The sequence below is a fragment of the Aythya ferina genome (assembly GCF_964211825.1).
Source record: "Aythya ferina genome assembly, chromosome: 16".
Lineage (NCBI taxonomy): Eukaryota > Metazoa > Chordata > Aves > Anseriformes > Anatidae > Aythya > Aythya ferina.
Window position 1 is genome coordinate 65,073 of NC_140315.1, and position 11,293 is coordinate 76,365.

Consider the following 11,293-nt stretch of genomic DNA (forward strand, 5'->3'; position numbering starts at 1 on the left):
TAACATTTCTGATAGTGCTTTGGACTCTTAAAACAATGTTAACATCACTAGAAAATAGAGTAAAATATCACTATCATCTGTATGATTGTTTTCAAATGTGTCTTCTGCTTGTAGCTCACTGCCTTATTGGAGTAGTTAACTTGGACATTTCTCTATCTTCTCCACAAAACTACAACATAAAGACAAGGAACACTTTTATAATATAAAAAGGCTACGCTAAAAATTGGGGGAAAGGGTCACAGTAATATACCATGCATTTCCTTCCCTCCCTCTGACCCCTTCCTCCCCCCATAAACAGTAACTAGTATTTTCGCTGAAATGTACATGTCTAAGGAGTTATAGCAATAAGATACTGTTTTCCAAATAGTAAAGCTACTTCCTCATGTTAGGTCAAGATAAAGTTGTTTGTTTGTTTGTTTGTTTGTTTCCAAGATTACTAGTGTTCCCAGCTTTAAGTGTAAAAGCATGTCCAACTTTGTTTTCAGGTGATGCTGTCTACATGGCTAATGAAAATGAGAGACAGGAATATGTTCTAAATGAAAATGGAATTATCTTTGTGGGCAATGCAAAGTACATTGAAGCAAGAGGATGGTACTATGGACAGGTAAGCTGTAAGGAATTAATCAGGACTCTCATTCTGTCTCCAATATCATTTTCTCTTACCACTGTTTGCCTCTTTGATAAGTATACATATGTATACGGAAACTGGACAAACCTGGCTAGCTCTATTTGTGGTTTGCTCACTGCGCACCTTGTAGGACTTAGGTCTGAGAGATGACTTAGCACAGCACTGCAGCTAGGACTGACTTCTACATGTACCATGGGCCTCATCTGTGATCAGAGCATCCACAGTACGACTGAAAATATACTAACGTGGATCCAAGACACCCACTGTTTTTTAATGCAGCTACAATGGGCTAGAACCAACATTGATACAATTCCAATAACTGCAGACAGAATAAGCTTGCCAGATTCAGTTTTACTGCAGTCATTTTTTTTTCCTGACAGCCAAAAGACACCATGCCAGATTTCTGGTTTGTTTAGTTATCCCTAGCTTTAGCCAGTATTGCAGCGTGAACCAACCACACACTATCATCTTTGTGCCTCACTATTCCTGCCACTTTTGAGCTGAAATAGTTAAAAAATGAAGGAAATCAAATTGAATCTCCCCTAATTTTGTTAGCATAACTATTTATTTCTTAAACATTTCTCCTATCTGATCACAGTTTCAAGATCAGCTTCTAAACATCTGTCTCACCATGCTTGATCTGAGTCTGTACTATCGTCAGGACCCAGCCATTGATGTATCCCGAAGAGGAGATCCTAAATATGTGGGCCGAGTAATCAGTTCTATGGTAAGAAATGGACAACTTAGTCTAAACTCTACACACAGAAAGCAGTCTCTACCCCAGTGAGACTTAACCACCTGATCCTTGAGCAATGTAATTGAAAAAAAAATAGATATGGTGCATTACACACAGCTGATTTTGCCCATTCTGTCCACTGGCCTATTTTTAGATCAATGGAAATGATAATGATAATGGAGTTCTCCTTGGAAAGTGGCAAGGAAGTTTCCATTCACATGAGAATCCATCCAGATGGGATGGCAGTGTGGTAATCCTCCAGAAATGGCGTCAGGACAACTACAAACCTGTTCAATATGGCCAGTGCTGGGTTTTTGCAGGTGTGATGTGTACAGGTAAGCTTTGAGAATAAAAGACTGTGGTGAAATGGAGGCAACACGTGACCTGTGGTTTTGTCAGAACTACAAAGCAATTAATTCTACAAGAGGAATAATGTTTTGAAGACTGCAAATGCTGAAGAACCACAACATATTTAGAAACAACTTTGTTTCTAAAATATTTGTAATCACTGGAGTTTTTTGTTTTGTTTTTAATGTATTTCAGTTTTGAGGTGCTTGGGGATTCCAACTCGTTTGGTTTCAAATTTTAACTCTGCCCATGATGTGGATAGAAACCTCAGCATTGATAAATACTATGACAGCTCCGGGAAGAGTCTTAACATCAGCAAGGATTCCACATGGTAAACTTAAGTTTTTGCATCTCACTCACAGTTAGAGAGAGGATTTATGAGATCAAAAAACATGAGCATTAGTAGCACAACAGCAACAGAATGGATATTTATTTAGATGTTTGTATTTGACCAGCCAGCCATTTGGAAAGAAACCATATTGCACAGATTTGGGGTAACATTTACTTCAGACAAACAAACAAACAGTTTTCTTGCAATCCCAGACCTCAGACTAGTTGCAGCTTTTTAAAGAAAAACGTACGTTTCGTTTCCATTGAGAATGTACCAACTTCAGAGGCTTTGATTTATTTACCCTTAATCAGACTGTCCCTAATAATGCAGCTATGTACCTTCCATGATCCTAACTAGTTTACTGCTGCAATAACTTTTCCATTACATGTCCAAAGCCTGTGTTTCTCAGATTGGCCTGCCATTCTCCTCAGGGAGATAAGAGCCTCCCCAGGAAATTTTCCAGTACTTCTTTAGCTGTACCTTCCTTTTATGGGAGCTATAAGAGAGAACAATCCCAACACTCTCCAGACTTGATTACTGAGGCATCGTAGTCCAGTGCTGTAAACTGTAAAGTGATCTACAATCATGACTCAAGTCACAAAATTTGATTAGCCGAAGAAACTTTTTTGTATATTATACCATTTTATACTTTATTTACCCCCCAATTTCAAATTAGAACATGAATTAACTACAGCCATTTACCCAAGGGTATATGACATAACTCTTTTTGTGCTTAGCCAAAATTTCACTTTCACGTAGTGTTGTTTTTTTTCCCCACTGAGTGTATGTGGCTGAACAACATGGGAAAATTTTCCATTCCTTAACTTCCTTAAAAGCATTGGCCTCTGAACAATGCAGACAAAGCATCTTTTCTGGGTCCTCCTGTGACTTACAATTAACCAATCCTTTGTGCTATCCTGGAGAAAAGGAGGCTCAGGGGCGACCTTATCGCTCTCTACAGGTACCTCAAAGGAGGCTGTAGCGAGGTGGGGGTTGGTCTGTTCTCCCATGTGCCTGGTGACAGGACAAGGGGGAATGGGCTTAAGTTGTGCCAGGGGAGTTTTAGGTTGGATCTTAGGAAGAACTTCTTTACCAAAAGGGTTGTTAGGCCTTGGAACGGGCTGCCCAGGGAAGTGGTGGAGTCACCATCCCTGGAAGTCTTTAAAAGACGTTTAGATGTAGAGCTTAGGGATATGGTTTAGTGGGGACTGTTAGTGTTAGGACAGAGGTTGGACTCAATGATCTTGAGGTCTCTTCCAACCTAGAAATTCTGTGATCCTTTCCTTTGGCCTGTGGAACTCAAGGAGGTTTTAAACAGAACAAGAGAGATTCATAGAGAATAAGATGACTCATAACCATTAACCTAGTGGTCTCAACTGACTGCTAGAAAGCAGTAGGGCATATCATGGCAGGGGTCATTCAATTCACATACTCTTCTTAGCTTGTTTCTAAAAATTTCCTGCTGCACACTACTATAGATGCACTATTGTACTTTGTTAATATTCCATTTTATTCTATTATAGCTTTGTTAAATTTCTTTTAAAACTTAGCAACTCCCACATTTGAAGGTTACTGAGCCCAATCCCCAAATGTTGTCTATATCCACAGCCTAAATCTTTCATATCATTACAAAAGCAAGCTGTTGACTTCTGTTTGTTATTGTTGTGGGTTTTTGTTGTTTACTGATTTGTTTACTCACAGAGGCCTACATCTCAACAGCAAGCAGTGAATTTGTAATTTGAGAAAGGCAGTGAGTTGTCATCTCCGGACAGCCTGTATCACATTTTAGGGAATCTTTAAATACCGCAGTTCCCTTCTTCTTTCAAATTGGAAGTTTGTATGCTTCTATATTACCACGCTTTCTAGACACTGTTCTTTGTCTCCAGGGACTATCATGTCTGGAATGAAAGCTGGTTTATTCGCCCAGACCTGGGAACACAATACAATGGATGGCAAGTTTTAGATGCGACTCCGCAAGAACAAAGCAAAGGTAACTGTATCATGACTTAATATTGCTTCTCCAAACTAAGCATGACTAATGAAGTTTGATGCTTTTTTTCATGTTATAGGATTATTCCAGTGTGGTCCTGCATCTGTCATAGCCATCAAAGAAGGCGATGTAGACTTGGATTATGACACATTATTTGTATATACAGAGGTGAATGCTGATTGCAACAGATGGATAGTATACAATGATGGAACTAAGAAAAGAGTTTATTGTGATACTGAAATAATTGGCAGGTCTATCAGCACCAAAGCTGTGGGCAGCAATTCCCGTGTGGATGTCACTTATAACTACAAATACCCAGAAGGTAAAGGAAGAGTTTATCACAATTCATCTCCTACAGAATTCTTGGCGGTAGGCAGCTAAGATGGGTAGCCTGTTTTGCTTTGGGCATCTCTAATTCCTTTAGAAAATATTTTCTACTTTCCTAATACAGTGTGTATTATATTTATGTTTTTGTATACTTGGTAGCTTCCTTGCTAAGGCACAGCACAAAATATACTCTAGTCTCTCACAGAAAATTACAAAATGAAATGTATACAGAAAACAGGGCTATAAATTATGTTTTAGTACCCAAGGCAGACAAATTCTCAAGCTGTCATACAAAGAGTGCACAGGACTGTAGTATGGAAGTTACAGATCGATAGCAGCTTTCCGGTTTATCTGGCAGATGGACTGGGACAACAATCAAACCTCTAATCAAAAGCTTTAAACTAGTCCTAACACTAGACATCTATCATCTCCCATATGACCACATACTCAGTCTCAAATTCTTCCCTGCCGTGTCTGTTCCAATACTTCATGTTTCATTTTGAAGATGCCACTATACTCTGCTCCCAAGAGTGGTGATTTACTTGGTTTCCCTCTCTTGCTAATACACCAAACTATGCTCTTTTGTGCTTCTGCTCTGACATCCAGCCATCAGCTAACAAGCTGTTCAGCTGTTGTGTGTTTCTACTCCCTGTAGACTCAGTCTACACAGTATTGGATTCTAGAAACAGAACTACTGGGAAACAGTAAAGGGAATAATTGCCATTCACCTGTACTTAGGAAAACAAAGCAGCAAAGTTTAAAAAAAAGGCCTAGTCATGTTTGCAAGAATATTTTTATCTTCCCTTAAACACTCGCTATCTGTCTTTTCATAAGAGTTGAGGCTTGCCAATCAGAATCAGTGGCCATATTTCAATACTCCAGTCCACAAGCTTTTAGTGCAACCATATTTAATACAGAGGCTGGTTATCATCAGATTAGCAGAGTGACACTTATCACACTACTCCATATTCTGACCAAAGAAAAAGAAATCTTGCAGTACAGAGTTGACATCCTGTGTCATTCTGATAGTCTTTAAAAGTTCAATGGAAGAAAAAAAGCCTGAATCTGACTTGGTTCTCTCCTTCAACTAGGTTCTTCTGAGGAAAGACGAGTTTACAAAAAGGCTCTGGCCAAGATATTTGGATCGAACATCACAGAAGGACACACTGAACCTCCACGTGAAAGATCTTCAGAGGCCGTTAGAAAACCTGGGATCTCTGGGAAGTTCAAGTTGGCTGAACCTCCAGTGTTTGGCAAAGATGTTACCCTTATCTTAATTCTCAATAACCTATCTTCTGACCACAAGACTGTGAAGGTGGACATGAGTGCATCAACTGTCCTGTACACAAGGAGAGCAGTGGCAGAGATCCTGAAGGCAACCGCATCTGTGGATCTCGGTTCTAAGCAAGGTAACCTTTGATATCCCCAAGGAGCCTATATAGGCCTCCTCTTAGCCATTAAAAATCACCTGAAGGCAACTGGAAAGAACAAATGTCAACATCATGTCTGTATCAGCCTCAGTACATTGACTTAGTCCATATCTTATCTTAGCAGCATTGTTTGACTATTTTACAATTATTTTCTTTCTCCCCTCTGAAAACATTCACTAGTTCAACCAGGAACTGAAGGTCCATGAGTTCTTACATAGAAGGCCACGTCTATATTATAGCAACAGAAGCAGCACACATGTACGTGTGTCTGTGGTCATTATGACATGTATAGGAACTCTTAAGAAATAAGAGAACTCTGATTTATGCTTTCTGGCACTCAACAAGCAATATGTTAATATAATAGAGTTTAACAGAAATTAACAGGGGCAAAAGTTAAAATTTACAGTTACTAGCCCCCACCCTATCACCTCTCCTCCGCCCAGCCAAGGTGGAAACTAGCCAAAACTACTATAGAGATCTTTTTCATCCCTAGCATCTGCAAAGAACACAGCCCCCCCCCCCTCCCCCCCCCCGAGAAACACAGAGAACACTCTTTCTTCTGTTCTCTTCTGTAATTTCAAAGAGCCTCACACTAACTCTCTCTTCTTTAGCATTCTTTGAGAATGTAATGGCTCCTAAATGTCTGAATTGCAGGAAAACATATCCGGTTAAAAATCCCTTATTCTTATTATGGAAAATACCTGACTACTGACAAAAGGATTCAAGTTACCGCTTTGTGTGAAGTCATGCACATGCATGGGGTAAAGCTGCTGGTGGAGAAGACAATCATTTTAGAGGACACAAACATTATCATTAAGGTAAACAATTTTCTTGTTGAGGTCCTAAATGGACAGAAAGAACTAAAGAGTCTTTGGAGCTCAGAACTTAAGATGAAAATTTGAGGATAAATGCATGAATTTAGACTGTAGTTTCAGATGTTGCTCTAAAATTCTGGATGCTTAAATGGAGAAAGTATGTTTTCTCAAAATGGCAGTATATGTGAGAAACCAGTTTTGATTCTGTGCTGGAATCTCCCCTGGTTCTTCAGAACAGCTGCTACCTTTCTTCTTTCCCAGACGTGTTCCACCGCTGGGAGTTTACAGAAATTGTTTTCATTCCATCTGTATTCTAGTTGTTGGCAAGCCTTTGTGTTGCCTTTAAACAATTTTGCCTTCTTCTCCTAAAGCACAGACATAAGCCCTGAACTCTAATTTATATTAGGAACAGTTTATATTGTTATAACACTTTAATCAATGCTGTGCCCAGAAAACCAGTTTCAACCCTAATATCAGACAGGTTTAATGAGATGTCTGTATAGTCAGTATTTTGTTTCACTGAAATTGTATATAGAACACTTGGCATGCAGATTGACAGCTCTATTTAGTAAATCCAAATCCAACTTCACATATTAGCAAAGGCTTACCATGCGTGAAATTCTAGTGCTCCTACAAATATCTTATTCACCTTCAATTAGAGATGCTCTGCTTACAGTTCAGCTGAGATCTGACTCTAGAAAAGCATAAAAGAGTGAATGATCAGAAAAGTGTCTTTGTCATTTAGATTCCTCGGCGGGTTGTACTGAATAAAGCTGCTACTCTAGAGATCTCATATGCCAATCCCCTCCCTGAACCTGTGAACCGCTGTGTACTACTAGTGACTGTGATGAATCAACAGGTCAAAATACAGTAAGTGAAAGCTGCAGCATTTACTCATTGCTTCTAATATGACTAATAACATGGTTAGTTTCTCAGTAAGAAAAAAAAATCATGGTTAAATTGAATATATATATTCCATAATAAAGACAATTTCTGAAAATAAAAACACCACCAAATAAATATGTACTGAGAATTGATGATTTCTCAGTCACGTATTTTTTTCCTACCTAGGAACTCCTTCAAGAACTAAAAACTGTTAACATTCTTCTTGGGAGAGCATGTGTGCATGCCATATTCTTTTGTCTCTCTGTTAGATCAGCTTGGCTTTGCATTTCTGTTTTTATATACAATACCTTGATAGTACAACAGTAAGTCTGAGCTAGAGCAAACCAGTAGAACAGTGTCACAGTTTCTCTGATCTCAGCCTGAACAAGAAGTTGCTCTGTATTTCATTAATGTAGGAGAAAATTATGCCTTTTCAAGACATGACAGCAAGATGTTCTGTTACTTTTCTTTTTCCCCTCTAGACCCTGATTTTTTATGGGTTAACTCAGCGTTGCATACTTATTTTCTAAAGCCTGTTTTATTTTGAAACAGCCTGACTTGCTGTGGCTCTGGAAATATTTGGACATGATAACCCATAAAATACAGGAAACATAATTGCAGTGAAAAACTAAGCTGAATGGAGACACACAAAAAAAGGACCCTGGCCATGAGAAGAAATCATATTATTGCTAAAATGGATATGAGCCAAGCAGGCATCAAGCAGGGAACTGACTTTAACAATGTCTTCCTATTCTGAGTTTCTGTTTCAAACTTTTATCCAGCTCTAATATGGAAGCATGCTGTAGTGCTTCTAACTCCCATCATGCTATTCAAAATGAAATGATTGTGGTATTGTCCTCCCTCACTTCTTAGTCTGCACAAAACCTTAAGTAATTCTCAGAAAACAAAGTTGGGTCTGGAATCCTGTTGGTTATTGGGAATCTCAGTGAAACACAATATAAGCCTGAATGAATTTATTTTTTGTTTTGTTTTCAGTCTGGCACGACTGGCACCAAGGGAGAGATCAAGAATTTATTTTGAATTTACACCTCGAAGGACTGGGCCCTTACAGCTGCAAGTAGACTTCTCTTGTGACAAATTTTCACATATTAAGGGCTTTGTAACCATTGCAGTAGCACCCATGTAATGTGATGGAATCAATCTCCTACTTCAGCATTAACATGACAAGACATTCTTCTTTGTATAGGGACAGTGACGACAGCAAGAAACTTCCCACAAAAATGAGTGACTTCTTACGTTACAATAGAATTAAGTTTTCTGCTTTTACAGTGCTTAGTTATCTAGTCTCTACCTGTATTTCTTTTTAGTCTTCTTGTCCAGAGAAATAAAACCCCTTCCTTGTAGAGATAGTTTCACTATTCTATCAAATCTACTCATTGTGTTAAGCTTCAGGTTTTGACTTTTCCATCAGATAATTAATGCAATCTTTGTAATCTCATTCTAATTGTCAGCAATAAAAAAAATATTAAAATAACTGTATTATTTTATAATGGCTTGTATATTCCATGAAAAATATTGAGAAATCAGAAAATTGAGGAAAGCTTTTTCCTGCATTTAACAAGTTTTATACCTTAAGAAATGGAACATTTCCCCCATTGATCATTTAATTTCTTTATTTTGTGACACCTGTACCTTTGTGAATGGGGGGAAAAAAGCCTACAAAGACTGAAAAAAGTAATCTTTCAGACCCATGAAACAGTACTTGTCTAGTCTGTAGGAATAGGCCTATAACAGAGCAGACAACCTATATACATACATATCCTAATCATTAACGTGACAGATTGCCACGCACAAGACAAGGAGAATCTGACATTAATATAGAAGCCCAGCAACAAAAGCTAACTAATGCTTTTTGCCCTCTATTGTAAGATCGCTAGAAACGAAGAACAGTTACCATCAAATCTTCCAAATGTAACTTCTTCACGAGCAGCCCCCACTTCACATTTCTGTCATAGCGTTCACATACAAATGGCCCTTTTCTGGGTTCCTGATCCTAACAATGCCAGGCACCAGATGTCACCAACAGCACCCTTTCAAAGAGGCTCAGAAATTCTATATTACCGCAGCTAATGTAGACTCTCCGGGGAGAGCTGTAAAAGCTAATGGCTAACTGGGCACAGTAACTATCTAGACATACTTTAGAACTAGAGTGTGATGCAATAATGGTGTAGAAAAGTCTCTGCCAAGCTTGAGAATTTAAATTTGTTCTCTTGCTTATAAAATGTTTAAAGCAGAATTAATAATGCCAAAATTCTGAGCCACAGAGCTGGTAGGAGGTAGACATGGATATCTGGTGTCTGACAAATGATGGTGTTTCGGATCTGACACATCTGGACACCACTAAAAATTCTTACTGAAAAAATTACACAAGAAACTGTAAGAAAACTCTAAGAGTCCCTTTCTAAAATAAATGTAAGCAGCAGGTAACTAACTTGCCTTTCTGGTTGCATGCAACCTTTATATGAAATTGGAAACAAAACAGGAAACAGCTACGGAGACAAAATATAAAATGCAGAAGTGTTAAGGTGAGGAAAATAAGGGATCACCCTTTTTTCTTCTATCCCCCTTACTCCTCAGTCACAGTCCAACGGAAATTCAGAATGGTGTGCAACATCCTGCCAGGACAAATTGGTAGGGAATTTTTCTAGATAAGACCTGGCACAAGATGAGGCAGGAGAGAGCATGAGAGAGCTTAAAGGGTGGAGAAGAGTGTCTGTAATTAGAATGGGCAGGGCTTACACCAGAAAAACAACTCTGTAGCTTCCTCCAGGGTGCAGCTCAGGATGCCATGTCAAATAGCTACAGAGAAATTATGTACATATATTATGAATGCAAATTATAAACAAAAATGATTAAAAGCAAAGGCAGACACTAAACACTCCTCTGTATGTAATAGAACCTCCTGATGCACAAATGACTGTATAACCATGCCTTCCCAGTGGAATGTATTGTATCTTATATAAGAAATGTCTATTACAGGTAATCATGTCAGAAACAGCTAATGAGAATATCACAACTCAGTATGCTTTCAAGAAAAAATCAATTACATGAAGTTATGTGAAAGATCTTCAGGCAGGTCTGTTTTTTGTTTATTTGTTTGTTTTAAAAAAGGATTATGCCATGCAAAGTCATGATGATACTGAGTTATAGTAACACTCATAAATTACAAATCTATTCTGATTACTCCACATCCCATATACACTTGTTGTAGAATATGCATAGGGTATTTGTCTATACCTGCCCTCTGCTCTTGCAGTCTCCAGAAACCTAAACTGACACAAACTACACTATCCAAAATGAAGTTTCTTTAGTCTCCTTAAGGACTTTTTATTTGTTTGATCCAATTTGGATTTTTTTTTCTCTCTTAGCAGTTAAGACACAAGGATACCCTTTATAACACTTCCTCAGGGATTCACCAATTTTAAATAGTCATAATTAGATTCAAGATTGTGCAATTAAATCAGTCCTAAATAGATGCTTTTGTAGTATATTACTAAAACAACAATAACTAGCTACCACAAGTCACACCCTGCTTATATAAACTCTAGCTTATTTAATGGAGTCTGAGTCCTAAGCCTTTCATTACCTATGCTGGTGGAAGAGGATTCAGAAAGTTATTGCAGTTTTTTAGCCATAGCCTGAAATACACAAAAGGGTGGAAAAGAAGAAAGAAACCTTATGGCAGGTAAGTTTAAAAAAAAAAAAAAAAAAAAAAAAAAAAGCTTGATTCCTCCAGACATCTCTCTTCCAATACAGATAAGTGATATTTGCTGATGGAACAG

The 11,293-nt window shown here is 38.2% G+C and overlaps 1 protein-coding gene across 2 annotated transcripts in view; it reads left to right on the forward strand.

Annotated features, from left to right (window-relative positions):
- LOC311445705 (protein-glutamine gamma-glutamyltransferase 6-like) overlaps positions 1-11,293 on the forward strand; it is a 25,931-nt gene extending 14,638 nt beyond the window's left edge. For both annotated transcript variants that reach the window (XM_084538055.1, XM_084538054.1), the window contains exons 6-15: positions 486-604; positions 1,227-1,355; positions 1,519-1,699; positions 1,908-2,043; positions 3,930-4,033; positions 4,113-4,355; positions 5,452-5,769; positions 6,445-6,608; positions 7,351-7,475; positions 8,487-11,293. In XM_084538055.1, coding sequence (XP_084394181.1) covers positions 486-604; positions 1,227-1,355; positions 1,519-1,699; positions 1,908-2,043; positions 3,930-4,033; positions 4,113-4,355; positions 5,452-5,769; positions 6,445-6,608; positions 7,351-7,475; positions 8,487-8,637 — 1,670 coding nt within the window. In that variant the 3' untranslated portion in view covers positions 8,638-11,293. The remainder of the gene's footprint in view (positions 1-485; positions 605-1,226; positions 1,356-1,518; positions 1,700-1,907; positions 2,044-3,929; positions 4,034-4,112; positions 4,356-5,451; positions 5,770-6,444; positions 6,609-7,350; positions 7,476-8,486) is intronic.